At 35.7% G+C, this 24805-nt stretch overlaps 4 protein-coding genes across 6 annotated transcripts; 1 reads left to right on the top strand and 3 right to left on the bottom strand.

Moving 5' to 3' along the window:
* LOC18587414 (CBL-interacting protein kinase 18) lies at positions 1365-5199 on the bottom strand. 3 transcript variants are annotated; one of them, XM_007011178.2, is made up of 2 exons: positions 4936-5199; positions 1365-3366 (listed from the first exon to the last, which is right to left on the bottom strand). In XM_007011178.2, the coding sequence occupies exon 2, from the start codon at positions 3041-3043 to the stop codon at positions 1691-1693; it is 1353 nt and encodes a 450-aa protein (XP_007011240.2). In that variant the 5' UTR covers positions 3044-3366; positions 4936-5199; the 3' UTR covers positions 1365-1690. The 3 variants fall into 3 exon arrangements, with proteins under 3 accessions (XP_007011240.2, XP_017984675.1, XP_017984676.1); XM_018129186.1 differs by lacking the exon at positions 4936-5199 and adding an exon at positions 4853-4899; XM_018129187.1 differs by lacking the exon at positions 4936-5199 and adding an exon at positions 4747-4829.
* LOC18587413 (uroporphyrinogen decarboxylase) lies at positions 9428-14524 on the bottom strand. Its single transcript, XM_007011174.2, has 6 exons — positions 14095-14524; positions 12880-13001; positions 11491-11601; positions 11038-11226; positions 10384-10509; positions 9428-10084 (listed from the first exon to the last, which is right to left on the bottom strand). The coding sequence occupies exons 1-6, from the start codon at positions 14198-14200 to the stop codon at positions 9569-9571; spliced, it is 1170 nt and encodes a 389-aa protein (XP_007011236.2). The 5' UTR covers positions 14201-14524; the 3' UTR covers positions 9428-9568.
* Positions 14526-17819, top strand: LOC18587412 (stress response protein NST1). The gene is made up of 2 exons (XM_018129188.1): positions 14526-16729; positions 17132-17819. The coding sequence occupies exon 1, from the start codon at positions 14670-14672 to the stop codon at positions 15852-15854; it is 1185 nt and encodes a 394-aa protein (XP_017984677.1). The 5' UTR covers positions 14526-14669; the 3' UTR covers positions 15855-16729; positions 17132-17819.
* Positions 18418-23997, bottom strand: LOC18587411 (beta-phosphoglucomutase). Its single transcript, XM_007011172.2, has 11 exons — positions 23859-23997; positions 23631-23750; positions 23143-23211; positions 22935-23039; positions 22544-22598; positions 22053-22126; positions 21446-21529; positions 21220-21360; positions 20666-20731; positions 19744-19853; positions 18418-18862 (listed from the first exon to the last, which is right to left on the bottom strand). Exons 1-11 carry the CDS (start codon positions 23952-23954, stop codon positions 18694-18696), a joined length of 1089 nt encoding a protein of 362 aa, XP_007011234.2. The 5' UTR covers positions 23955-23997; the 3' UTR covers positions 18418-18693.

Here is a 24805-nt window from a genome sequence, read left to right as displayed (position 1 = left end):
ATTGATTGAACTTCCTGGTCTTGTCATTCTGTGCAGTGAAACGACCGATTACCAAAACAAACACTCCCCCATCAGCAATAAACTGTGCATCGCAAGAATGAATATCATATCCCTTGCAATCCAAAGAGGATTGAACATGTTTCTTGATTTCTTCCATGGTCCTGAAGCTGATCATGGCACCATCAGGTCCCGCCGGCCGACTCACCGTGCTTGTCCCTGAACCCTGATAAAACCTGTGAAGCTCTCCTGGAGAAATACAAAGTAGGGTATAGTACTGGCGCACGAAGGAATCAGCTACCTCTTGAGCCGTGAAAGATGGTAATGGACATGCCTTTGCGGCAGCCATCTCGAGAGAATACAGAACCAGGGGTAGAACAAGGGTAAAGAAAACAGAAGAGAAAGTAGGGGAATCAGAGATTAGAACAGAAAGAAGAGAGAGATTTGATATGGTATGGAAAGCCAAACAGTGCGTACATATTGAAAAGAACTCTTGTCGGTTTGGAAATTCTAGTCCTGATTGGTCTCACCTTCTAGGATTCCTTGATCCAGGAAGGTACCAAATGGTGAAATTCTTAATTGATTTTCTTTTATTATAACTTTGACTTACCATTGAAATTGTTCAAATATTTATTGTGAATATTTTCTTTGGAAAATTTTCGATTTCCTTCCTTATTAGAACTCAAGGTTTCATATGCAAAATCTCATTAAATTTTACCCCTTGAGTAAGAAAGAACTCAAGATTTTATATGAAAAAACTCATTAAATTTTGTACCTTGAACAAAAAAGAATGTCAAGACAAAAATTAACTAACGAAGAATGATCGACAAATATCCAAAAATTTTCGATTCAAAACTAATAATCTCTCGACCATATTCAATTGTGCCTAAATCCTATTAGGAACATGGATAATTAATTTTTTTTTAATTTGAATATCCATAAATGAATTAAGGTTTTTGATATCCAAGCAAAATAATACATATATGATACAAAGGAAAATATAAATATGATTTTTTTGCAAGAAATAACTAAAAAAAGTACCCAAATTCTTTATAAGATAGTATTATGTTATTCATTGTATAAATAATAGAGTGGAAATTAGTCCTATATGATAAATTCCAAATTATCTTGTATTGATTTGCAACACCTTCAAACATTATTGACACTTGATACAAGACTCAACAAGGCTAAAAATCCAGTCCTTGGTCATGTTGTATGTGACAGCAAAGAGTAAGGTTAAGCACTCATTTCACATTTTAATCAAACCAAATAAGGAAAAAAAAAAAAGATGCAATGTGTAACCATTATTAGGTCACTTCAGTTCTTTATCAATCTCATGCTACCACCTACTCACTCTGAGTCTGAGATTGAAACAAAATAGCAGCAAGGCTGGATGTTCTATAACTGCAAAGCTAAGAGCCTTTTCCAAACAAAATATCATTTAACAGAGACCAATTTCTGGCAACTCAAGCAGGATTTCATGCAAGGATGCCAGCTATGGAGAAATTAGAAAAGAAACCACATATTGAACTTTAATGAAAGCAACTAAACACCCAATTGCCAGAATTTTGCCATGGAATTTGGCATTTAAATAGACTTGGAGAAATCCAACTTTGTTTTTGGGTACAGTTATTGAGAAACAAGAACACAACATACTGTGAAAAAACCTTGAGACACTTGGACATGAACACGGTTAGGATGACTGCAGATGCTGTTGTTGTTGCTGTTGCTGCTGCTGCTCACCTTGCCAAGCCCAAACAATATCCTTGAGAGCTGGTCTAACATCCTGTTGCAACGTCTTCCGGAACTCCAATGTATCACCACTGAACTTCCTCAGCTCTACTAAATGGAAAGATGGGGTAAACTCAAATATTTCTGCATCAATAGCCAATGCGCCTTTTCTACCTCCATTTGATCCTTCCAGTTTCAGCAGTCCTCCATCCTTCTTAACTTTTAACTTCAAATGTTGAGCAATGTCCTCTAGTTTAGATGTGATGGTAGAGGCAGTATGCATGGAAGTAAACTGTACGTCCTTCTTCTTATCATTTTCTGCAAACAATCCGGACAAATCAAACCCACTTGATAAGGAAATGATATCAAAGGCATTCAAATTAGTGAGCTTAGCCATGTCTTTCTTTGCTTCAAATGCAATGTGGTTAGTCTCAGAACCAAAAACTGCATCAATATCGACATGTGCCAATTCCTTTTCATCTTTTCTCTGTACTGGTTTGGAGTTGAATCCCTTTTTGAACCAAGGATTTGACATTATTTTTGCAATTGATATTCTAGCTTTTGGGTTAGGATTGAGGATTCTTGACAGCAGCTTGGTCACCTCAGGTGAAAACCAACCAGGAAATTTGTAGTCTGCCTTGCTTATTTTCCTGTACATTGCTATTAGATTTGAATCATGGAATGGCAGATAACCAGCCAGTAGAACATAGAGGATCACCCCACAAGACCAGATGTCAGCCTTGGCCCCATCATAACCCTTTCTGTTTATAACTTCAGGAGCTACATAGGCAGGGGTTCCACAAGTTGTGTGGAGTAACCCATCTTGATGCTTTGACTCAGTAAGGGCACTCAAACCAAAATCTGATACTTTTAGAATTCCATCTTCATCCAGGAGTAAGTTTTCCGGCTTTAAATCCCGATGGTAAACACCTCTGCTGTGGCAAAAATCAACTGCACTGATCAGTTGTTGAAAATACTTCCTTGCCATGTCTTCTCTCAGCTTTCCTTTTGCTACCTTATTGAAGAGCTCACCACCTTTGGCATACTCCATAACAAAGTAAATCTTGCTTTTGCTGGCCATGACCTCATAGAGCTCCAAGATATTAGGGTGTTTAACCAGGCTCATAACAGATATCTCCCGCTTGGTTTGATCAATCATCCCTACTTTCAAAACCTTCTCCTTGTCAATGACCTTAATCGCCACACTCTGACTACTTTCAATGTTCCTAGCATAGTAAACTTTAGCAAAGTTTCCTTGCCCTAACAATCTTCCAAATTCATATTTTTGCATCAACACCTTCCCCGTATTTTCCATTCCAAAGTATGAATCTTAACACACTCCAATAAAGTATTATCTCCTGCAGTTATTATATATATACTCTACAGAGCAGGAGCGTTTATAACATGAGAACTCAACCGTCTTCAACAAGGTCATGCATCAGCATGACAGAAATTTTGTTTTGAATCCTATTAAGCATTTGGACACAGAACATGAATCTGCTGTCTGTTGCGTATCCAACCCCATCGAGAATTAATAAGGAAAATTCAGTGCTAGATTTAACCTTATGGGCTTCAGAGAAAGAATTCACAGCATGCAAGCACATCTTTCTGCATTCCCTGGTCCTGTCTGAATGCTGTCTGAAAGACAAAAATAGGCAAGTAGACAATGATTCAATCAGCAAGAAAGCATCATACATATCTTAATATATCTTCTGAATTTATCCTCATGCTTCAAGTAAAGAATGTATCTACAAATCACAATTTGTATTACAACCAAAGAAAGATAAAGAAACATAAAGATGCATCAAATTTGACAACCATGTGTTGGTAACCATAAATACTATATTAGCCAGAAAACACCAGGCATCAAGTTTTTCCCCTTGGGTCCTAAAAGCTCGACTTTTAGTCCTAAAGGCGACAGGATTACCTTTAGGACTAGAAGTGTAATCATCCCTAATGCAAATTATTATCTGATACTCATGCATCAGATAAAGGAATGTGCATATGAATCATTAGAAGGCTTCTTTATAGCCATATCTTGTATCTTCATAAACTAAATTACGTAGACATGCATCAAATGAAAAATCAGACCCACCGACATCTCCTAGAATCGAAGAAAATTAAAACTTTCATGAGGCATAAACTGCTTAAAACCAACAAAAGCAGCTCTAATGATCTAAAAATGTAGACCAAGAATGTAAGGTGATGACATGTGGAAGCTACTATAGATTCAAACACAAAAACATGCTAAATAACTACAGGACTCTTAATTAGATTAACTAGACATTTGGTACAAATATTTGTTTAGATTTGTGCAGTTATATGCGGAGCCGTTCTGAGTAATAGCACAGAACTGCTTATAATAGATAAGTATGCTTGAACCATGTATTATTCCCTTGGCTCAGCTTGTTGGTTGCAATTCAAGGACCACCATTATTTATAAATAAAAAAAAAGGAAAGAAGAAGCATCTTTCGGATTTAAATTTATGTAACCTGCAAATTAGCATACTTGATGATGGTGTATTCCCCTTTAAATATTCCATAAAGCTCTTTTTCTACTTTTGTATTATCTCTCATTCATGGATTCATATGCAGAAATCATGGTTCACATGGTTGAACAAGATTAATTAATGCATAAGAAATTCAGCAACTTGTCTTTTACAATTTAAATTCCCATCTGGTTTCAGAAAACCACTTATGAAGCATTCTCTCTCTTGGTGAAGAAGGAAAACACTAGCTCAACAATGTTTTAAAGATATGGAAACAAAGTCTCAGGCTAACACAATACAATCTATTGATTTCATCAACATAGTCAATTAATCCCAGCTCATGCAATCTACACAAGATATCCAGTAAAGGAACAACCAGGAAAAGGAAATAACAGGTATGGGAAAAAAATCCTTCTCTCTGCAAACAAAAGTAGATGAAAAATGAACTGGGCAAGGGAAACATATCAGAGAACAGAACAATAATTCTTGATCAAATATAAACTAATATTAGATTAGATTTAGAAACTACCCAGAAACAAACATTTAAAATCCACCAGCTTCACAGAATGCATATGATTCAACCATGAAGAAACTGATTTAAACAAAACTATTGGTCTTATGACCAAGATTGCTACCTAGATCAAGAAACTCATCCCCAAAAAAGAGAAAGAAAGAGAAAAGCCATGAAATTCACGATGAAAGAAAGAACCAAACTTACTTTTGAATGGAAAAGAGAAAGAGATTGTGTTGAGTTTTGAGTGGAAGATAGTCTTTTGAGGAGGAGGTGGGGGATAGAGGTGAAAGACAGAAATGCTGCAAGTACAATGTATGTAAAGTAATGCAAATTTGTCATGTAATAATTGGCATTACTCGTTTTGAACTATATATAGAAGGGCGTATGTAAGGTGTGGTTAGGAGAAAAGCCTGGCTTTTCTATTCTGTTCAAAGGGCATGCAAGCTTTGCAATTGGAAGGAAGCAACGGGTAAATGGAAGGGTGACCAATCATGTGTGAGGGGCATCAACAATGAGGCTACTTTGGGAAATCAGTATCTATTTTTGTAGAATAACCTTTAAATCTCCTGCTTTTGCTTCAAACAAAATTATGCTTTATATAAAAGGAAAAGAGCAGCTTGATCCCAATTTTATTTAAGAATGAAAACAAAAGGTCACCCTAAAAGGGAGGGAGAAAACAAAACATAGGATTTGAGAAATGGCAGGGTCTCTTTCTCTTTTCAAAAAGCAAACTTTTTTCTTTTTCTTGTTTAAAATGAGCTTAAGCCATTAGCTTTTCTTTTAACTTGTCCAAGCACCCAAATGAAATTTGGAACTGTTGAGCAGCCGTATTGATTGTGCAAGTAGACTCCTGCGGCTCCTAAACTATTTGCCATTGCAGACCACTGGGTCACAGGTGACATCACGAAGCATAATGATTGACAAAATGAGACCAGGGGAGTCTTGGAAATATTTGCTTCTTCACCATTTGATGTGAATTGACTTTATTGTAGGTGGTAGGTCTTGAAAGGGTTGATGTTACATAAAACTTGCCTGGACCCACTGTAGACACTCAAATAAAATAAAAAAATTAAATTAAATTAAATTAAATTAAATAAATAAATAAAATTAAAAAATAAAAAATAAAAAAAAATTGGGATGGCTGGGCGTACGCCCAGCCATCCCGTCGCCGTCCCATCCCCCACCCACTACGCGGGATGGGGGGTTCTGGCCACCAACTCCAGGGGTGCCAGAACCCCCTCGCCGGGTTGTCCAAAAAATTGGACAACCCGGCTCTTTAAAACCCTGCACAAAAAAGAAACAAACAACAGCGATTAGCCACAGAAAAGAGAGAGAAAAGAACACAAAGAAAAACAAAGAGAAAAGGGTGAGATCTGAGAGGAGAGAGAGGGGCCGACGGGAAGGGAAGGATTCGGCCAACGGAAGGCGAAGCGATTCGCCGGCTAAGAGAGAGAAATCCGAGAAGAGAGGGGAGGACGCCGGCGCCGGAAGAGAGAAGAGATTTTTAGAGAGAGGGGAGAGGGCGCCGCTGCTAGAGAGAGAAAGTGAGGAGTGAAACTGAAGAGAGAAAGAGAGAAAAGGGGATTAAATACCTAGGGTTCGTGGGCAAAACGGCGTCGTTTCAGAGAGGCAAGCAGAAGCTGGAAGGACCAGGCAAAACGGCGTCGTTTTGAGCGGCTTCGCAGGCATCAAAACGGTGCGTTTTGGACTTCTCCTTGCGGGCTTCCAGAAACAGGCCGGGTGCTGGATTTGGGCTCCCACGGGCCGTCGAGTTGGGCCAATCGCAGCCCAACAAGGTATAACCCTTGTTGTTTTGTTTTGCTTGGGTCTAGCCCATTTTTAATTTAAATGCATTTATTTTTTAGGGAATAAATATTTATATAATATGGGCACTTATATTTAATATTAAAAATCAAAAAATAAAATAAATAATAATAATAGTAATTTATGATGCAAATATATATATATTTATTATATTATATTAAGATAAAAAAATAATAAAAAATATATATAAAATATAAAAATTAAAAGATAATAATAAAATGAAAAATAAATAAATAATAATAATAAATAATATAATTGGAAGAAAATATTTGAGTATTACCGCCAAAAAGGGGGCAAAGAGTTGCCTCTTTCGGGCGGATGTTTTCCGGGTACGAAATTCGAGACGGATTTTCACCGAAGCGTCGGGATAAATCTGAACTCTAAATTTCAAAACCCATTAAGTCAAATAGTCATTATTAGAAAATAATATATGTAGAAAGATTTTGTTAATTCAAATAAATATTACTAAACAAAGTTAAATTAATCATTTAAAAGTTAATTAATTAATTATTTAGATAAGCTTTGTAAACAAGTAAAAATTGACCAACAACAAACATGGATTTAAATAACCAAAAAATAAAGTATATATAAAAATAATAAATAAATAATAATAAATAATAAATAATAAATAAATAACCAAAATTTTTTAAACAATCAATAAACGCGTGCATATAGATACCATCATTTTACACTGTCATTGCACGCCACTCTTACTTTGCATATGGCGCGGGAATCCCGATGATGGGATTTCTCCGATGAGCTCGTAGAGACGAGTTCTTCCGGGGATATCTCTAGGTGAGGAGAATTTCGAGACTTCATCAAAGCGTTGGGATAGTCTCCGAATAATTTTCCAATAAAAGATTACCGACTCCATCATTTAAAATAAACAAGTCACGACATCATTCTACGCTTGCATCATATGCATACGTAAGACCAAGTGAAAAACTCAGTCTGACAATTCAATAAAAGTTTAATTAACAAAATAGGGATTAAACTAAGAAAAGGCTATATTAAGATAACTTAAGATTAAATGGTACCGTTCGTAGAACGGGCGTCACGGAGGTGCTAACCCTTCTCCGTGCGTAATCGCACTCCCGAACCCATCTCTAAAAAACGTAGACCAGTTCTCGTTCTTTCGACGGACCTAAAATTAATTTAGGGCTTCGTCGATTAAGAATCGAGTTAATAGGTGACCAATCACACCTAGATAAAAAAGATTGGTGGCGACTCCCACACCTTGCGATTTTAATTTTCGCCCCGCGTCTGGCGGACGGGTTCCCGGACCCGCACGTCACGACACCCACATCATAGATTTGAAATTTTTTGGCAATATTTTTGTGTGGTTATAGGTTGGTACCCTCCTTGTTGGCCCCTTTGTTACTAACTTCTGGCCTGGAGCATGATGACTGCAAGGCTATTCTTGCATTTATTTTTTTTTCCTATCCTAGTCAAAGAGAAGGGGAAGATAAAAGAAAAAAGCTTGACATCAACTCTCTTTTAAAATGGGGTCTAAGAACTACTAAATAATAATAATAATAATAATAAAAAGTTCAGGTTCTTAATTGAAGCAGGATTTGGAGTTTTACATGCAGTTTAGATATTCATTTTTGTTAAAATGAAAGTTGAAGCAATAAGTAACAGTGAATAAAGAACAAAAGAAGAGAAGAGGGGGGGGTTGAGATATTCTGAATCTGTACAAATTGGACAGGTAGACCTGATCAATCAATGTATAAACCATTTAAAAAGTAGAAAGACCATTGAGGTGGCATGAGCATGTTTGCTGAGTAGAATTGGTGATTGGTAGGTCTGATATGATTCATTTTTCCCCCCAAAGACAGAGAATTCATTCTGGCCTGGAAAATTCAGTGAAAGTTGCCAAGCCGTTTGAACTATATTCTGATATGCCATCAGAATATTCAGTAAGCTTAGAATTCATAACTAGGACACATCATTACTAGCATACAAACCGGTTGGTGAACAACCTATAATTTTGAGCTAAACCCAAATGATGAATGAGGGGTCAGATTCTGTTTTGTGACCCTATTTGATATTATTATAAGCTTAAGCCGAATCTGGAATCTTCATTTCTTTTTTGGCCTGGCAAGGCAACCCCCTCTTTCTGCATACTGACATCATTCAGCATGGCTCAAAGTGACTTTGATCCACCTTTTCCGCTGTAAAGAAGTCCAAATTTTCTCAATCTGATCATCAAAATTTTGTCGTGATGGGATAGAAAAAGATTGTAATTCCTGTTACAGATTTCTATCTCGTTCTCTCAGACCTTTATGTAGAAGGTAGTGAAGAGCACATGAAGGTAATATTTGACTAAAGTTAGATGAGGCACATGATTAGTAACGGACCCCTTCTTTATATTGGAGATTTAAATTAAAGGAATGAAAAGGGCCCCCGCAATGTCTTGGATGAGAAGGATGCCTCCATATTTAGAGGCACTAGATAGCTCAAACCAATAAAATGTTGGCAGGTTCTCTTATAGCAGCGACAGAACCAACACAAACAAACCAAACTTGTCTTAACTTTCCAACTGTTGGTACTCTTCCAATGAATGGTTTGGAACTAAACCTCAACTACTCCCCTCAGCCTTGTCCATATGTACATATATAAGCTAATGCTCATTGGTAGAATATAACTCCATTAGAATAGTAGCAAATAGTAGAAAGAAACTTTGAAAAACTGATTCTGGATTCTAAGTTCATTTTGCGATGAATAGGTTGAACTATGCATCCAAATTCCAAATCCACAACCAGGCATACCTTAACAAATTGAATCAAAGCTAGAATAAGAATGGCAAGGGACAGTGAAGGGAGAGGAGAGTCAACTTTTATCTATACTCCCAGACATTAGGAACCGGAGCTGTCAACAAAATTTTATTACTGTAGTATGTTTCTCCAGCATGAAAAACTATAAATACAAAGGAAGAATCAAGGGCTGGAAAAAAGAACCAAAAGATACGTTAACTCTATTCAGTAGGAAATTAGTTAATCCCATATCGTTTTCAGTATCTGATTGCCTTAGCAACCTCAAAGAAATGAGCAACATTTTCCTCAGGTGTACCTACTTTAATCCCATGACCTAGATTCAATACATGTTTCCCTTTACCAGCTTTTCTCACAGTATCATTTATCCGATTGGTGATGAACTCCTTCGAGCCAAAAAGGACACCAGGATCAATATTTCCCTGCACAGCAATATCATGTCCTAGTCGCTTTCTACCTTCGGCCATGTCAACAGTCCAATCTAAGCTAACTACATCCACGCCTGTTAAAGCTAACCTCTCTAACAAGCCCCCAGATCCACTTGCGTAAAGGATTAAAGGAAGATCTGGCTGGGTTTGTTTTACAGAGTCTACAATTTGCTTCAAATAGGGCAGGCTGAACTCCTCAAAATCCACTGGACTGAGCTCTGTTGCCCAAGAGTCAAAAATTTGAACCACTTGGGCTCCATTGTCAGCTTGGTATCGAATGTAGTTCGCCATGGAGGTTGCAAATTTCTGAAGCAAAGAATGAAGTACCTGTAGGAAAAAAGTGAGGTCAAAGGAATCCAGTTGATAACATTATTCATAAGTACAAAGGGTAGTTGAGAAATGTTTTGGCAAGCAGAAGAAAAATAAGAAAAAAGAAAAGCAATCGATTTCTGGGAATTAACTTAAGGGGTAGCTGATGGAAACCTTTAATGTAGGTGGCTTTAAGTTTGTGGTTTCAGTTATGGATTAGACACTACTATTTAAAACAAAGCCCAGAAGAAAAAACAAATACAAAAAACTTGACATCCTGTTGGTCCTCAATGCTAGAGAAAGACAAGCAAAACCACCTTGGGTTGAGAGAAAGCCAATCTTTTTATTTTGGTGAAGTTCTTTGATGAACCACCTTCAACCACATATGATGCTAAAGTGAATGGAGCACCAACAAAACCCAGAACAGCAGCTTCGTTATCTACCTGTCAAAGGAAAGAAAGGAGTGAGTTTACATTAGCTTTTGAACTCACTGAATGGCAGGTAACACTAATTAGGCAAGGACATTATCAATGTTTTCTAAGTTCTCAAAGAATCAACCAACATCCTTATATAAAATGATAGAAAATGATAGTAAAACTTAGATAATTACTTGCTTCTGACCACAGATAATTACAGATAATTACTTGCTTATGGGATAATTATTTTGAATTCAAACTTACGTCACATTAAGGCACAAATTCTATTGCAGAGAGACCTAACAGCTAACCTTTCTGTTTGGCAAAATTAAGGTTAGCTAACTTCTCTAATTTAATTAACATTGGATGTTTAACTATATTATTAGTCTGCCATTCCTGCCTAAGAACATCCCAAATGCAGAACTGATTGTATGTGGAAAATATCATATGGTACATGGCCACACATAAATGTTTCACTTATGGAAGAATGAACAGAAAATAATGGGAAAAATAAGACATTCAAATTAGGATACTATGGGAAATGTCAATATAGACCTCTCTTCGCAAGATTGTCAATGCTTCACCAACATATGGAACTGACTCCTCAGGATTGAATTCTCTCACTTTATCAACATCAGCAGCACTGCCTAGAGGATCAAAGATAACCGGACCCTTACCTTTCACAATGTTGAAAGGTATGTTCATCCCAGAGAGAGGAGTAAGAATGTCTGAGAATAAAATCACCTGTCATAATACATGATGATTAAAACAGATTAACAACTTGCAATATGCAAAGAGCAACAAGAATGGGCAGGGAGGGGGGGGGGGGGGGGGGGCGGTCGCGGGTGTAGAACATAAAAGTCAACTGAAATTTTTTGATACCCAAAATGTGGAAGGATCGGGTTTTTAACCAACAACAATAAAATAGCAATATAGGGAACAGAACCTACTATCATAAATGTTCATTCAAGAAAAATTATTAAAAGGATTACAAAAAAATTTTCTTACCCCATCAGGCTTGAAAACATTCCATGGCTGCAGTGAAATCTCAACAACAAGATCAACATTTTCTGATCTTTCACGAAAGGATGGATACTTTTCACAGATAATTTGGTAGCTCTACAATATGAAACACTCAAAGTAAGATTTAACTGAAAAAGGAGATGCAATATGAAACCAAACAGCAATGACCTACTCTCTTCTTAGACATACAAAAAGGAGAGATACAAACATGGAACTTACAAGAAATAAACAAAGGATTCAAGTAAAAAAGATCTACATGCATGTGAATCGAAAGTGATATTAAAGATGTCAACAGAGCATAAGATTTGCATAAGGGATAATGTCCTATTTTTAGCCCCAGTGCTTTCACACTTATACTAAAACATGTCCAATGTGGCACCTCAACTTTCATTCATGTATCCATCTACCCCAACCCCTTAACACTGTTAACTGAAGTTGATGACATGGCTGTCAACCAACCAAACTGCGACATGTGGCCAAATAAATGCCATGTCACCCATTGGGACCCTTTCCATTTGTACATGTGGCACACACATCACAAAATTTCTTCCAAAGGGATGCACCAGTAATTTTGTGACACATGGCAGTCACATGGTGCCATGTGTTCAAATGGAAAGTGTCCCAATGGGTGACATGACATTTATTTGGCCATATGTCACAATTTGGTTAGTTGACAGCCACTTCATGAGCTTCCATTAACAGTGTTAAGGGGTTGGCTTAAATTGATTGACAAAATGGAAGTCGAGGTACCACATTGAACATATTTTTAGTACAGACACCACTTTAGAGATTTTCCTAAATTTCAGGGACTAAATAAGACATTTTCCCTTTGCAAAAAGAAGCCTGCAAAGCTAGCATATATAATGCCAACACAAACAATACCACAAAAATATTGGAAAAATATACTTGTCATTTCTGCTTATTTCACAGTAGCATAAAAAGCAAGCTTTTAGATAACTTACTAAAACCTGGCACGTGCTATATGGCTAGTTTTTAAGGAAATTCTCATTCCACTCCATGTAACATACTCTCTCTTTTCTTTTCCTTCCTTTTCTCTTTTTCATTTTTTTTAACGATTAGAACTTGGAAGTTGGACCCTCCTCATAAAGGAGCACTGTGCTAGGAATTTGTCTATACTTTGCCCATACAATCCTCATTAAGTGAAATGTGATATAGCCTACTATTACCCTTCACTTGGATTATTAAAGGAAATCATTGATAAATCTTATTTCTTCTAAAAAGGGTTTGACAGCAGAAACATGAATCAGACATTTAGGAGTTTAGAAGTTACAATCTAGTTATGCAATCACCAAAGTAAATGCAGCAAATGAAAAAAATATTTTCTTTTCAAACCATCACAGATTCAAAACCTGCCTTCATGTACCTCCCTGCTTGCCTCATAAGCCAAACTGGTGGTCGTTCAACATCTTGCCCTCGAACAGCATTGAGCAACAGGGGTTCAGCAGTGGCGGTAGCTTTTGGTTCTACTACAGTCCCTAAGTGAGAATTTTACAGATAAAACTTATAAATCAGCAATTTTCAGCAAACTTAGAAATGGTTCGATATGCAGTCAGGCCTGATAAATAACAATAGTTGGGGAATAGAGAACCATCACAATGTATGATTTTGTAAAAGGAAACATGCTGCTCATATACAAAGGGATGCAAATGTAAAGAAGCTGTCAGGACCTGTATGCTGAAATTATAGAAATTGAAGGTAATTTGAACCAGACCAATATTATTCTCACATACAAGGGGATGCAAATGTAAAGAAGCTATCAGGATATGCCACACTGAAATTAAAGAAATTGAAGGTAATTTGAACCAGAAAAATATTATTCATGCTTTCTCAAACAATTATCAATGTCAAACAGGCCACTATAGCCAGATATAGTGTGATCATGATCATGCATTAGTAACAAGCATGCTACTCGAATTTTGTTATATCGCCAGTAATAACAAATAAATCAAGGACAGCAGACATGAACAAAGAACACAGAAGAAAATTCTTTCCAGCTTTTTTCTTCAATTTTCCCCAAGAACACAAAAAAAAAAAAAGAAAAGTCTCAATGCCTTTCTATGCCATGGTTGTTCTCTTTCACAAGAGGGTCATTGTCTTGTCATAGTGTCATGGTTCCATCAAAGCATAGCTAATGGTGATTTCAACACTGTCCTAGTTCTAGCCTTCAGCAATCTTACTCAAAACAACCATTCCCAAGACTTCAGCTAGAACTTATACATTACTAACTAATCACCATCACATCTAACAATGGCTTCTAATTCTCACATCTGATATTAGCCCATTGACATTTCGAGCAACTTTTCGAAAGAGAAGCCCATACATCAAATGAGCTTCATTCACTAAAACCATAATTGCATCTCAATTTGACCCATGAACCCATAATTGCAACATAATAAATAACGCATTTCAGCTTAGACATAGAGGTTCTCAGGCTTAGGCTCCTAACTTTCTAAGATTCCAAAATTTTGACTGGTCTCTTGCCACTCCCACACCAGAAAGCAAACAAACCAAGAAAACATCCAGCAAGAATGTAATAGATAAAATGAAATTGGAAAAAAAAATGAGTACCTCCACGGGAACAGGGGATGAATCTGCGCTTGTGATTGGAAAAAGATGATTTCTTTGGAGGAACAAAAAGAGAAGAAGTGAAGGAAGAAACTGAGCTGCAAGACATTGTTTCTGGGAATCAATTGGAACTGCCTGAAAAGTTTCAGTCTTTGAGTCTGTCTCCGTAGCTGGGTCTCAACTCTCAACTCTCAACTCATCTATAAAGCTGCTCCAAACCCCTGCTGTGTGTTTGACAGGGTTTAGATAGAAAGGAGGATAAGGAGAATGAAAAAATGTAATCTTAGGAGATGTTCCAAAGGCAAAAGTCGTCCTGTCTTTTTTTTGCCACCTCAGTTTTACTTTTTTAATGCTACTTTATTATTTTACTGCCTTATTTACTTGGGTTTATTATTATTATTATTATTTTACATTTAAAAGAAAAAAGAAAAAAACTTTCTATCCCCAAATCTCTCAATCAAAACTACTGCTGAGTTCAGTCCCCTGGCTGTTTCAGACAAGCTGCGAACTTCAAGTCCTTTTGTTCAAACGATCCTCAAAACCAAACCAACGCCCTCCCAGAAGATCTTCCTACAAAAATGAAACGAAAGAAGTGGTCAGAGCTTGAAGAACAAACCCTTTTGTCCAAATACTCTGATCTTCTCAATTCAGGAACTTTATCTAAACTGAAAACCAGAGAGAAAAAGTTCAAGCCTGTAGCTGACCATGTTAACTCAGTCCATCATCTTCAAGATCCCATTACTTTTCCTTTCAAATGGTCTTGGCGTGATGTGTCTATTAAGGTTCAAAACATGAGGCACCAGTATTTGGGGGTGAAGCAGAAGATTAGGATTTCAAAGGATGAGTTTAATTGGAAAGATGGTGAGAATCATTGGGAAAACTTTTTGAAGTATAAAGAGGTTTTTGGTGATGTGGAACTTGAAGTTAAAGGGAAGAAAGGAAGTGAAAGTAATGGTAATGGGAGTGATTTGTTTGAGGATTGTTGTGACTTGGGTTTTGAAATTGATAGTGAGGATTTTGAGGAGGAAGAGGAAGACGATGGTGTTGATGGGGATGGGGATGGGGATGATGGTGGTGAGGAGAAGGTAGGGAGTGAGGGTGAGTTTGGAGGAGAGAGGGAATTTGGTGATGTTGGTATTTCTCGGGTTCGAAAATCGAGGAAAAGTTTAGGAGGAAGTAAGGGGTTTGGTTTGCTTGGGACACAAGTTTTGGAGTTGAGAGATGTGGTGGTGAGGAGGGAAGAAAAAAGGAAGGAAAGAGAGTTTGTAAGAGAGAAAGGAGAGATGGAGAGGGAGCAAAAGAGGAGAGAGTTGGAATTTGGCAAGGAGAAGCGATGGAGTGAGAGGGAGGAGAGGGTGGAGGATAGGGAAATGGAGTTGGAGGAAAGGGAGTTGGTCTGGGCTAGGAGGGAGGGTGACAGAAGATTGAGGTTAGAGAAGGAATTGGATGAGGAGAGGAGGAGGAGGAGGAGAATGGAGGAGAAGCGCGAAGAGGAAGAGATGGATTGGAAGGAGAGGTTGGTGGGATTGCAGATTGAACATGAGAAAACAATGATGCAAATGCATATGGATGCATGCCAGAACCAAATGCAGATTCTTGGGGTTATGGCTAGACTCTTTTGTCAGTTTTATGGTTCAGCAAATGATGGATTAGGAGCTGGTTTGGGGGGTTTGCCTCCTCAAGTTTTGCAAAATTTGCAGCATCCTGGAGGTTTAGGTGACAATGTGAAGCCTGATTCCAATTCTCCTTCTGAATTCATCTAGAGTATAATTCAATCACTTTTGTGCATAGTATTGTCGCTGAAGCTCAAACAAAATGTAAAGTTAGTTGACTTTTATTTGTATCTTGGATGTTTTCTGGTGTGATAACTGGATAGAATGAGTTGTTACTCTTAACATCTGTTGCATTGATTTATTATGATATAAAATTATGCAATTTTTCCATAGTCTTGTGATATTCTTATTTCTTCTGATATTTCAATTAATACTTTTTTTGACATTTGCAACTTAAGGTTCCTGATTAGTTGCTTTTTCTTGTTAAAATAGATGATGCATAATGGGCATAGCAAATTGATTGATTATGCTTATTTTAAGGAGAAAGGAAATTATGTTATACGCAACTGAAATAAGTTGTTTTTACTTTCCTCTGCTTATTGTTAAAGCAAAAACATAGCTGCTTTTGTTGTATTTTTTGTCCATTAAGCTTGTGTTACTTTTGGTGCTATATTGTTTAATGTTAGAACAGACATACTTTTCATAGGAATTGAATAAGTATTAAACATACAAGAAAGAAATTTAAAAAAGAAAAAAACAACAAAGTGAAAGGAAAATGTGAGATTGTTATCTGAAAGAGATAATAAAAGGAAAAAGTAAATAATTGATGTTGCTTGCCTAAAAATCTGCTTTCGTATGAATAATTTTTCTTACTGGCATTGATTAAGGAATGGACATTACTGATTTCCTTGGGAAGCATGCATGACAATACTTATTTTCTTCCCCATCCACTGCTTTATGCCTTAATCCTTTATGTTTGGTTATTGTGAGGACTCTTGGATGAATGCAATGTTTTCCATGTTTCTTGGTAGTAGCTTGATGTGAAATGCAGCTGAAAGTGCTGTGATTCTTTGGTACTTGAACTGGTAAGCTCTCTCATTAATAATAATAGAAATTGAGCCAGAAATTTCTTGTTTTATTTCATTTGCACAATCCAATTTTAGTTCAACCTAACTTCTATGTCTATGAGTTTTGTGTTTCTGTTCACTGCTTTGAGTGCCGTGATGCTGTTAAAAACAATGAGAGAACTTGTCTGAGACATCGAAACATTTGTCTGCATAAGTGTTCTGAAGTGGTAAAATCTAGTCATTTTGACTGATGAGATAAAATTTCTGAAGTCGGCTCATTTTTCATGCTTTAGTTAGCAGTTTTTTTGTTGTCCTGTTTATGAAACAGCTTTTAATTGTTTCTTTTAAGACAATACATTTATCTTTTGGTTTCAGTGTTGATTTTCCTCATGCCTTTCTTTTTCTGTTTGACATCTGCAGTTTCATTGTCTATGAGGGCTTTCACCTTTGTGGGTGTGTGTGCATACATGGATGTGAGATTGTCTCTGAGTTTTAGTGTTTTCACTTGACTGCAATGCTGCAAATAGAGAAATAAGTTTAAGACTAGGAGGAAATTGGCGAAAGAACATGGCAAAAAGAATTGGAAATTAACAGAATTAAACATGGGGAAGTGATGAAATTTGACAGAGGAAAAGTGACGGAGAATGTGGGGCTCCTAGCAAGTTGGGCGAGGTAACTATTCTTTTAAAAGATGTTCAGATAGAATGTGTATGTGACAAGAAGCCACAGAGGAACGTAATGACAGACGAGAAAAGGGTACTAGAAGAGGATGTAAAGTGGATAGAATTCATGATGAGGTTGCCTGTTTGGCACGAGGCTAATGGAAAAATAATATGTATCACTGTCCCCTCAAGCCAATGCAGATTCCTGAGGTTATCACTTGCCTTTCCTTGCAAGCATTTCTGCCTCTGATACAGAGCCAGAAGCTCGTTTGTATGCTGAGTAGATGGTAAGTAAACTATTCTTTTTCCTTTTGTTGGTTAATTAAGCTTGTATGAGTGAAGGTCAAGTGATTTTCTTGATATTGGACAGTCTCATATTTAGAATGGTCAGAGAGAATTGTAATGACTTTCATCTTCTTTTACAGTGAATTTTGTCCTGAATTATATGTAATTGTCTTACAGTTTTATCTGAAATTATATGCTTTGTTTACATCCAAATTCAACATTTTTCCTTCCCAATTTCTTGATTCTTGATTGTATGAATGTCAACCTAACATGCCAAAAATCTGTTAAAGCTACACCAATTAAGAGATCAATGAGGCTGACAATTTATCTGGCTTAAACCAAAATTTATAGGTTTTTGTCTTTGAAAGGATTTCAAGTTCTTATCTGGTGATTAACTTTAAAGGTTGTGATCGAGTTCTGTAATTTATATTTTGAATCAAATAAACTTGAGTTAAAGAAAATATAAATGTCATCAGTCCTGTTGTCAACTTTTGGCCGTGAGACTTATGACATGGCATGCTGCTTTTAGTCCCAGATAAGCAGTGTGATATTTATTAAATATAAAACTTTTTTGGAGCCCTGGTCTTAGAATAAATCCACCCCAGATGTAAGCATGAACATGCAGTGTCCAAAGGTGAAATTGGACCAGAATGCACTTGAAATTCCTGCATGCTAAGCAGTATCATCATTTGGGAGGTTGGAAGTAGAAAAAGCTTTGGCTAAAAGTATTGCAAGGTAAAAACAGTAAAGCCATAATAGTAACCAGGGAAAAAATGAATAATTTTCAGTGATCCTGCACAAAATTACAACAGCACTCTGGATTGTCCACAGATGCTCGGTCGTAACATTTATATTTATTGTGAAGTTCCACAGTGATGAAAATTGAATTAACCTATCCACTGTACAATCAGATGAATGATGTATGGCAAAACATATTCCTAACAAGAGTATAAAATGGAAACAACTGTCCTACCCACGGTGTTGCTTAATTACAAGGACCAATTTTGAATGAAAGAGAGGAAGGTGAAAAACAAATCAGAATATGGTATCGATTGTAAGCTTCCTTTTCAGAGGAGTTTTCTCTATGATCTGCTTTTGCCGGTCCATGAAGGTAGAACCCTTGTTAGCAAATAATCTTCGAAGATTTATCACTGAAAGCTCGTTGAAGTTAGCAACTGCAAGATCAGCCTGCACCAGATCATACCTGCATGTTTTCATGTCAATCAACTTCTGAATGCATACTTTGTAGGTTTCAGAAGGCTTTCTAACTAAAAGAACAAACTAAATTAAAAGTGCAAAGTTGTGAGAAAACAAGTTCCTTCCTGTCAGATGGTGACTCAAAAAATCAAGCAAGACAAACTAATTAATTTGCCACATCCATTTAAATTGGACCAAATTTGTTACCAAGTAGTAAAGTTATTGCCCAGGTCTCATTTAAGCTGATGTGACAAATTTGCTAACATATCATGCAATGACCTATCAGCTATACTGCCACTGTTCGGTAACGTGCAAGACAACAGTAGATCACCTGCTGTTAAGGCATTCTCCCTACTTTATGTTTGTTTGCTATGGCATTTAACATTTAGGGATCGGTTGTTATTTGACTAAATCTTCTACCTCAGAACATTTTGACATGTAACATGCCTGTTCAAATAACTCTATAGTAAAATGACAATAAGAGTTCAACCCCCAATGAACAGGTCATTTCTTCTTTCCAAATCTCTGCTTGTGTAATTGCACTTCTAGCAACCAAGAATAGTATTTAGAACATAAATAAAAAATTGTTAAATAACTTTTTTTTTTCAAACTATTAACAATTTAACATTCATATATATAAATATACTGAATCCTATATTCTAAATATTAATTTAAAAACTACTCTCAACCATAAAATGCTTAAGTTTACACCCTTTCTTTTTAAAATGTGCTGCCTATAAGCTATAATCGATGTGGTAAGATAGATATATCTCACAATTTCTTGTTAGAAAGGGATAATGAAATATTCGGGTCCAATAATCACATTTGCAATTATAAAGTGTGCATGTAGTAATGATAGCATGTATCTATGTTGCATGAAACACATACGCAGGGTGAGCACCAATCAATGCCACAGCCATCATAGTACAGTTGTGAGCTGCAGTAATACCCCGAGGATCATCCTCAAACACTACACACTTGGATGGTTTACGATCCAGCTGCAAGGAATTAATGGAAGTAAATCAAAAACAGAGAAGAACAAATTAACAAAAAGAAGCTTCTATAATTGACTTCAATAGTGTTTTCTCTGTAGGACATCTATAAACACCCAGACACTTTTAGATTTACAATATAACAACTCAACTACCTTTTCAATAAAATCAATGAGAAATTAAATGCATTCAGATGCATGTGCTTCATCTATATCACAAGAAAACTAAAGCAAAAGGTCTCAAAATTATCCTAACCAAATTGGCATCTATAGTTTTTCTTTCTTTTTGTTTCCTCTTTTTTATCTCTTGCAATTGACATCTATAGTCGCAGCTTCACTGCGTGTCCATGTGCACTAAGAGTCCAACTTTTCCGCAATCGGAAAGCAATGCTTCCAACTGATTCACATATTTCAAGCCTATAATCTGAAATAATCTCAAGCTAGGGCTTCATAAAACAGGTCTCGGTCATGCCAGTTGTGGCTAGTTTGGATAAGTGAACAGACATGACACTTAACTGCCATAGATTGGTTTAAAAGTTCACATACACAGATTGATGGGCAACTTTTCAACATATCCGTAAGACAGTGAAATTCACCTTGTTACTTCAAGGAAACTGAAAATAATATAAAATTTCTGAATATTGCAGTAAACATCTTAAGAAAAGATAAACAAAAATTAAAAAAAATAACCATCAAAGTTGCTCACAGCAATATAACAAATCAATATGTATATCCCAAACTATATTGATAATCCAGAGGACAAAAAATCCAACAATGATAGGTGAGATACATGATGCTGTGATCTTAAATGGACCATACCTTCATAGCTGCTGACAGAAATTTATGAGCCATTGACTCCATACCATCTTCCTCAGAAACTAATCCCTGCATTATGTAATATTATCGTGAGCTGTGAACAATAAAAGAATTTTACTGCAAATGTTATAATTTTATATATGGACTGGAAACATTTTAGGCTGACCGTCTTATCTAAATTGTCATGAAACCATCATCAGAGGATGCAACAAAAATTATACATTTTTCATATCGAGCATTACACAATGTACATGGTCATCCAAATTTTATTCAATTTTTGCCCCAAATGTAATGGTTTTTACACTAACACAAGAAAGAAAAGAATATACTTTCAACAGGAAAAGTAGAATAGCGGCATCTCTGGACAGAACAAATTGAAGTTTAATTGTATGGAACCAAAGTGGTATACAAATTATATGCCGGTCAAGCTCATAACTGCTATTCTCATGCTATGACATATTAAGCATCACATTCCACTGGGCTTTATAACAAAACTGTACCAAAATTAGTTGCCACCATATAAGAGATACATCAAAAATCTTAGAAAGACAATGAACCTGGAAATACTTCTTGAGGCCAAATCGTTCTAGGGCATCAACCATGTTCCTTCGATCAAGACTTGAAACCACAGCACATGGAATGCGAGCAGTACATAAAGCATCAAGCCATTCTTTTAGCCCATCCATTGGTTTTTCTAGCTGATTGAAGATGAAAGTAGCAATATGGTTTGTTAACTTGAAAGATAAATGTAAAACCCATGAAATTAATTGAACAAGCTCTCACCTTTAGAAGATTATCATAATAAATCTGTAAGAGCCTCGACTTCAATCTATCCACTTCACTTTCTGTAGTCTCCCAGAGTAAGATCTAGAAATTTTTGGAAATTGGTAAGAGACCAAAAAGAAACTAATCAGATTGACAGAAAAGGAACAGATGAATTCATAAGAGATTAATCACGAAAGCTGAACATTAGGGTTAATATTTCAGTTCTTATACATTTAAATTTGCCCAAACCGAGAATCCCTCAACTAATATAGCTTTCTTTTTCATTGTATTTGCTGAAAATGAGATTAAATTTCATGAAAGGATAAACGAAGGCAAAGAAGTACAACAAAACAATTCTAACCAACAAATCTGACACCAAATACAATCACAAGTAAGAACCAATAAATTGATGATAAGATTTTTTGCAACTTTATGGCTCTTCAGAAAACATCACCATGAAACTACCCTTACAAATTACATAATTACTCCTATTGACTTATTACTCTGCCCTCTGAGTCATAGAAATAAAACATCAGAATACATCCTAAGAAAGTATGTGTCAAGCTTAAATAGCTATATATCACAAAACATAATCCAAATAATAAAAGACCACGAACTGCCAAACCTTACGCAATACATGATCAGCACCTGCAGAAAGCATCAACCTTTGAAAATCACCCTCATTAGGAATCTCCTTTCCTTCACAAATTCAACAAAGAAACATTGGGATCTACATGGCAACAAAATTTATAATTCAAAAGCTGACTTCAAGCTTAATTAGCAAAAAGTAACTAAATTCAATTCAAGCTAGCGATTCAACTTAGCTAAGATACTCCTCCATTATACAGGAAAAAAAAATTCAAGCCCCTATTCAAGCTTACAGTTGATTTTGATGTTCATAAATCTGAAAGTCATCTTTAACTGTTACGAAGGCACTTAAAACATTTAGAAGATGACCTATCAGACAAATATTGACAATAGCTAATAAAGATTCTCCCATCATCTTTACAAGGTTATGAAGAACAAAATACACAAAAACCATTAAAACTCATCCAACTATCCTCTATCCCCTAGCACTGAATTATAAACACATATATGGGAAGAATGGATACATACCCTCTTCAAAGGCAAGTTGTTTCCAGGCATTTAACTTCAGGGCTCGAGTATCTGACTGAAACATGCCAAAAATGAAATCACATGACATAAAGCAAAATATGCGTGTTAAAATTCAATTTAGCATATTAAGGTGCTTCCATCTAACACACCACTGCATGAAAAGTTTCAAGCATAAACCCAAGTACCTTATTAAAAGAGAAATGAAGCTGAAAAAGTATTTGTCATGATAGTCATTTATATCCTAGTATCTGGTCAAGACTGTTATATCACAAACTTAAGTACTATATATGATCCCAAATCAACAGGAAAAGTATACATAAAAGGTCGACCAAAAGTATATATATCTATGATCATATGACTCTTTGTGAGATGGAAAATATTTAAGACTTACCACGACATTATCCCAAGAGAAAATGAGACCATAAGCTTCATCTGGTTTCATGGCATAGCGAATTCGCTTAAGAAAACCTTCTTGTAATCTATCATTCAAGTAATCCTATTCAAACCGAAAGTTTAAAACACGTAAGCCAATAAGACAGGCATTCATTGAAAACTCTGATAACCAGTCAGCTGAGTGCAGGGTCACTTAAATTCCTTACCACATCAACCTTTAAGGGCCCGTCCAGCCTAAAAGTCTCAAAACCTTCTCCATACTCAGCTCCAATTGCCTGAAGGCAAAACAAACAAGAACAAAACCATAAAATTTATCAACCAAAAAAATTAACACACTAAACCCAGAACTGCTCTTCTCTCTAAATTCACAGAATTTACCAAAAACTATCTTCATTCGCTCAGGAAAAAAACACACATGTACCACAAACCCAGATATCAAAACTGCAACTTTTTAAGTAATACCACATTAATTCACCCAAAACAATAAAAAAACAAGTAAAAAAATGCCCTGAAAAATCCCCAAAAAAGAGAGAGAAAAAAGCTTGCACGAAAATATATTATTGGCCAAATATCTCCTTTCCCATGAGAAAATTCACAAAAACCCCAGATATAAAAATTACCATTTTTTCAACACATAACAAACAAGTAAAAAGAATCCATGAAAAATACTACAAAATAAAAGAGAAAAGGGTACCTCTTGCATGAAGAGCTTGTTGGGTTTAACTGGAAAACCATTAACAGAGCCATTTCCATCAAACCCACTTGAGTTTTTGATTACTAAACGATGTTGAACCAAGTTTAACCGCTTTGATTTCTGTTCAAAAAATAAAAAAACCAAGCAATAATTATCAACAATAAAATTCAATAAACCACTTAAAAGGGTCACCAAAAATGGGGAAAAAAAGAAATAAAAAAAACAAACCGATAATATTAGCTTTGAAGGAGAGAGTGAGTGAGAGAAACATAAAGAAGGTCTCAGTTGAAGTAAAGGGGAAGAGCTTCTCATATTAGTGTTCATTCTTTTGGGCTCCAAGGCTTACAGCAAGAGATGATGAAACAAGGAGGGCTTTATAAACCCTTTTTTTTTCTTTTTTATTTTTTGGTGTAAGGTTCATGTGGATGTCACGTGATTGTCATGTTAAGCTCAGACCACTAAAATGGAAACTTACTATTTTGGATTTATTTATTTTTACAATTTTTGGATTTATTTTCTATAAATTTTCTTTTGGCCCCAGTATTTAAATTAAAGGAATTTTTGGATAAAATAAATTTTTTTTAATAATTGGCTTAAGTTAAATATCAAGAAATTTCCTTTTAATTTACTTACTTTTATCGATTTAGACGAAAGTTTTTCCATAAAATTTACAATTAAAATTTAATAATAATAAATTATTAAAATGATATAATTGCATATAGTAACTTGTGATGAATAGTGAAAAATTTATGGACATTTTTAGTTAATATAGTCATTTAAATAAATATTAAAATTTAATTTTTTTTTATATAACAATGGTAATGGCATGAAAAATTTATTGACATTTTTAATTAATATATTTATTTAAATAAAATATTAAAATTTAAATTTTATTATATAACAATGGTAAGGCCATAAGAGAAATACTCATTGGTAGCTTCAATTTTGAACCCTTAGAAAATTGGATTTAAGAGATCAAAAAGTTCAATAAACCCGACATTGAATCCGAATTGATTAAAAAATCAGATTCAAATCCGAAATAATTTGAACTCAAATGACCTAAATCCGAAACAATATGAATAAGAAATGACTTGAGCCCTAGATTGATCTATCCCAAAGTTGTAATAACCCGAACTTAACACTAATAATGCAAAATTTAATTATCAATTTCATTC

Source organism: Theobroma cacao, chromosome 10 (assembly GCF_000208745.1).
Source record: "Theobroma cacao cultivar B97-61/B2 chromosome 10, Criollo_cocoa_genome_V2, whole genome shotgun sequence".
Classification (NCBI taxonomy): Eukaryota; Viridiplantae; Streptophyta; class Magnoliopsida; order Malvales; family Malvaceae; genus Theobroma; species Theobroma cacao.
Note: the sequence above shows the minus strand (reverse complement) of the source record. Positions and strands in the feature narration are given on the sequence as shown.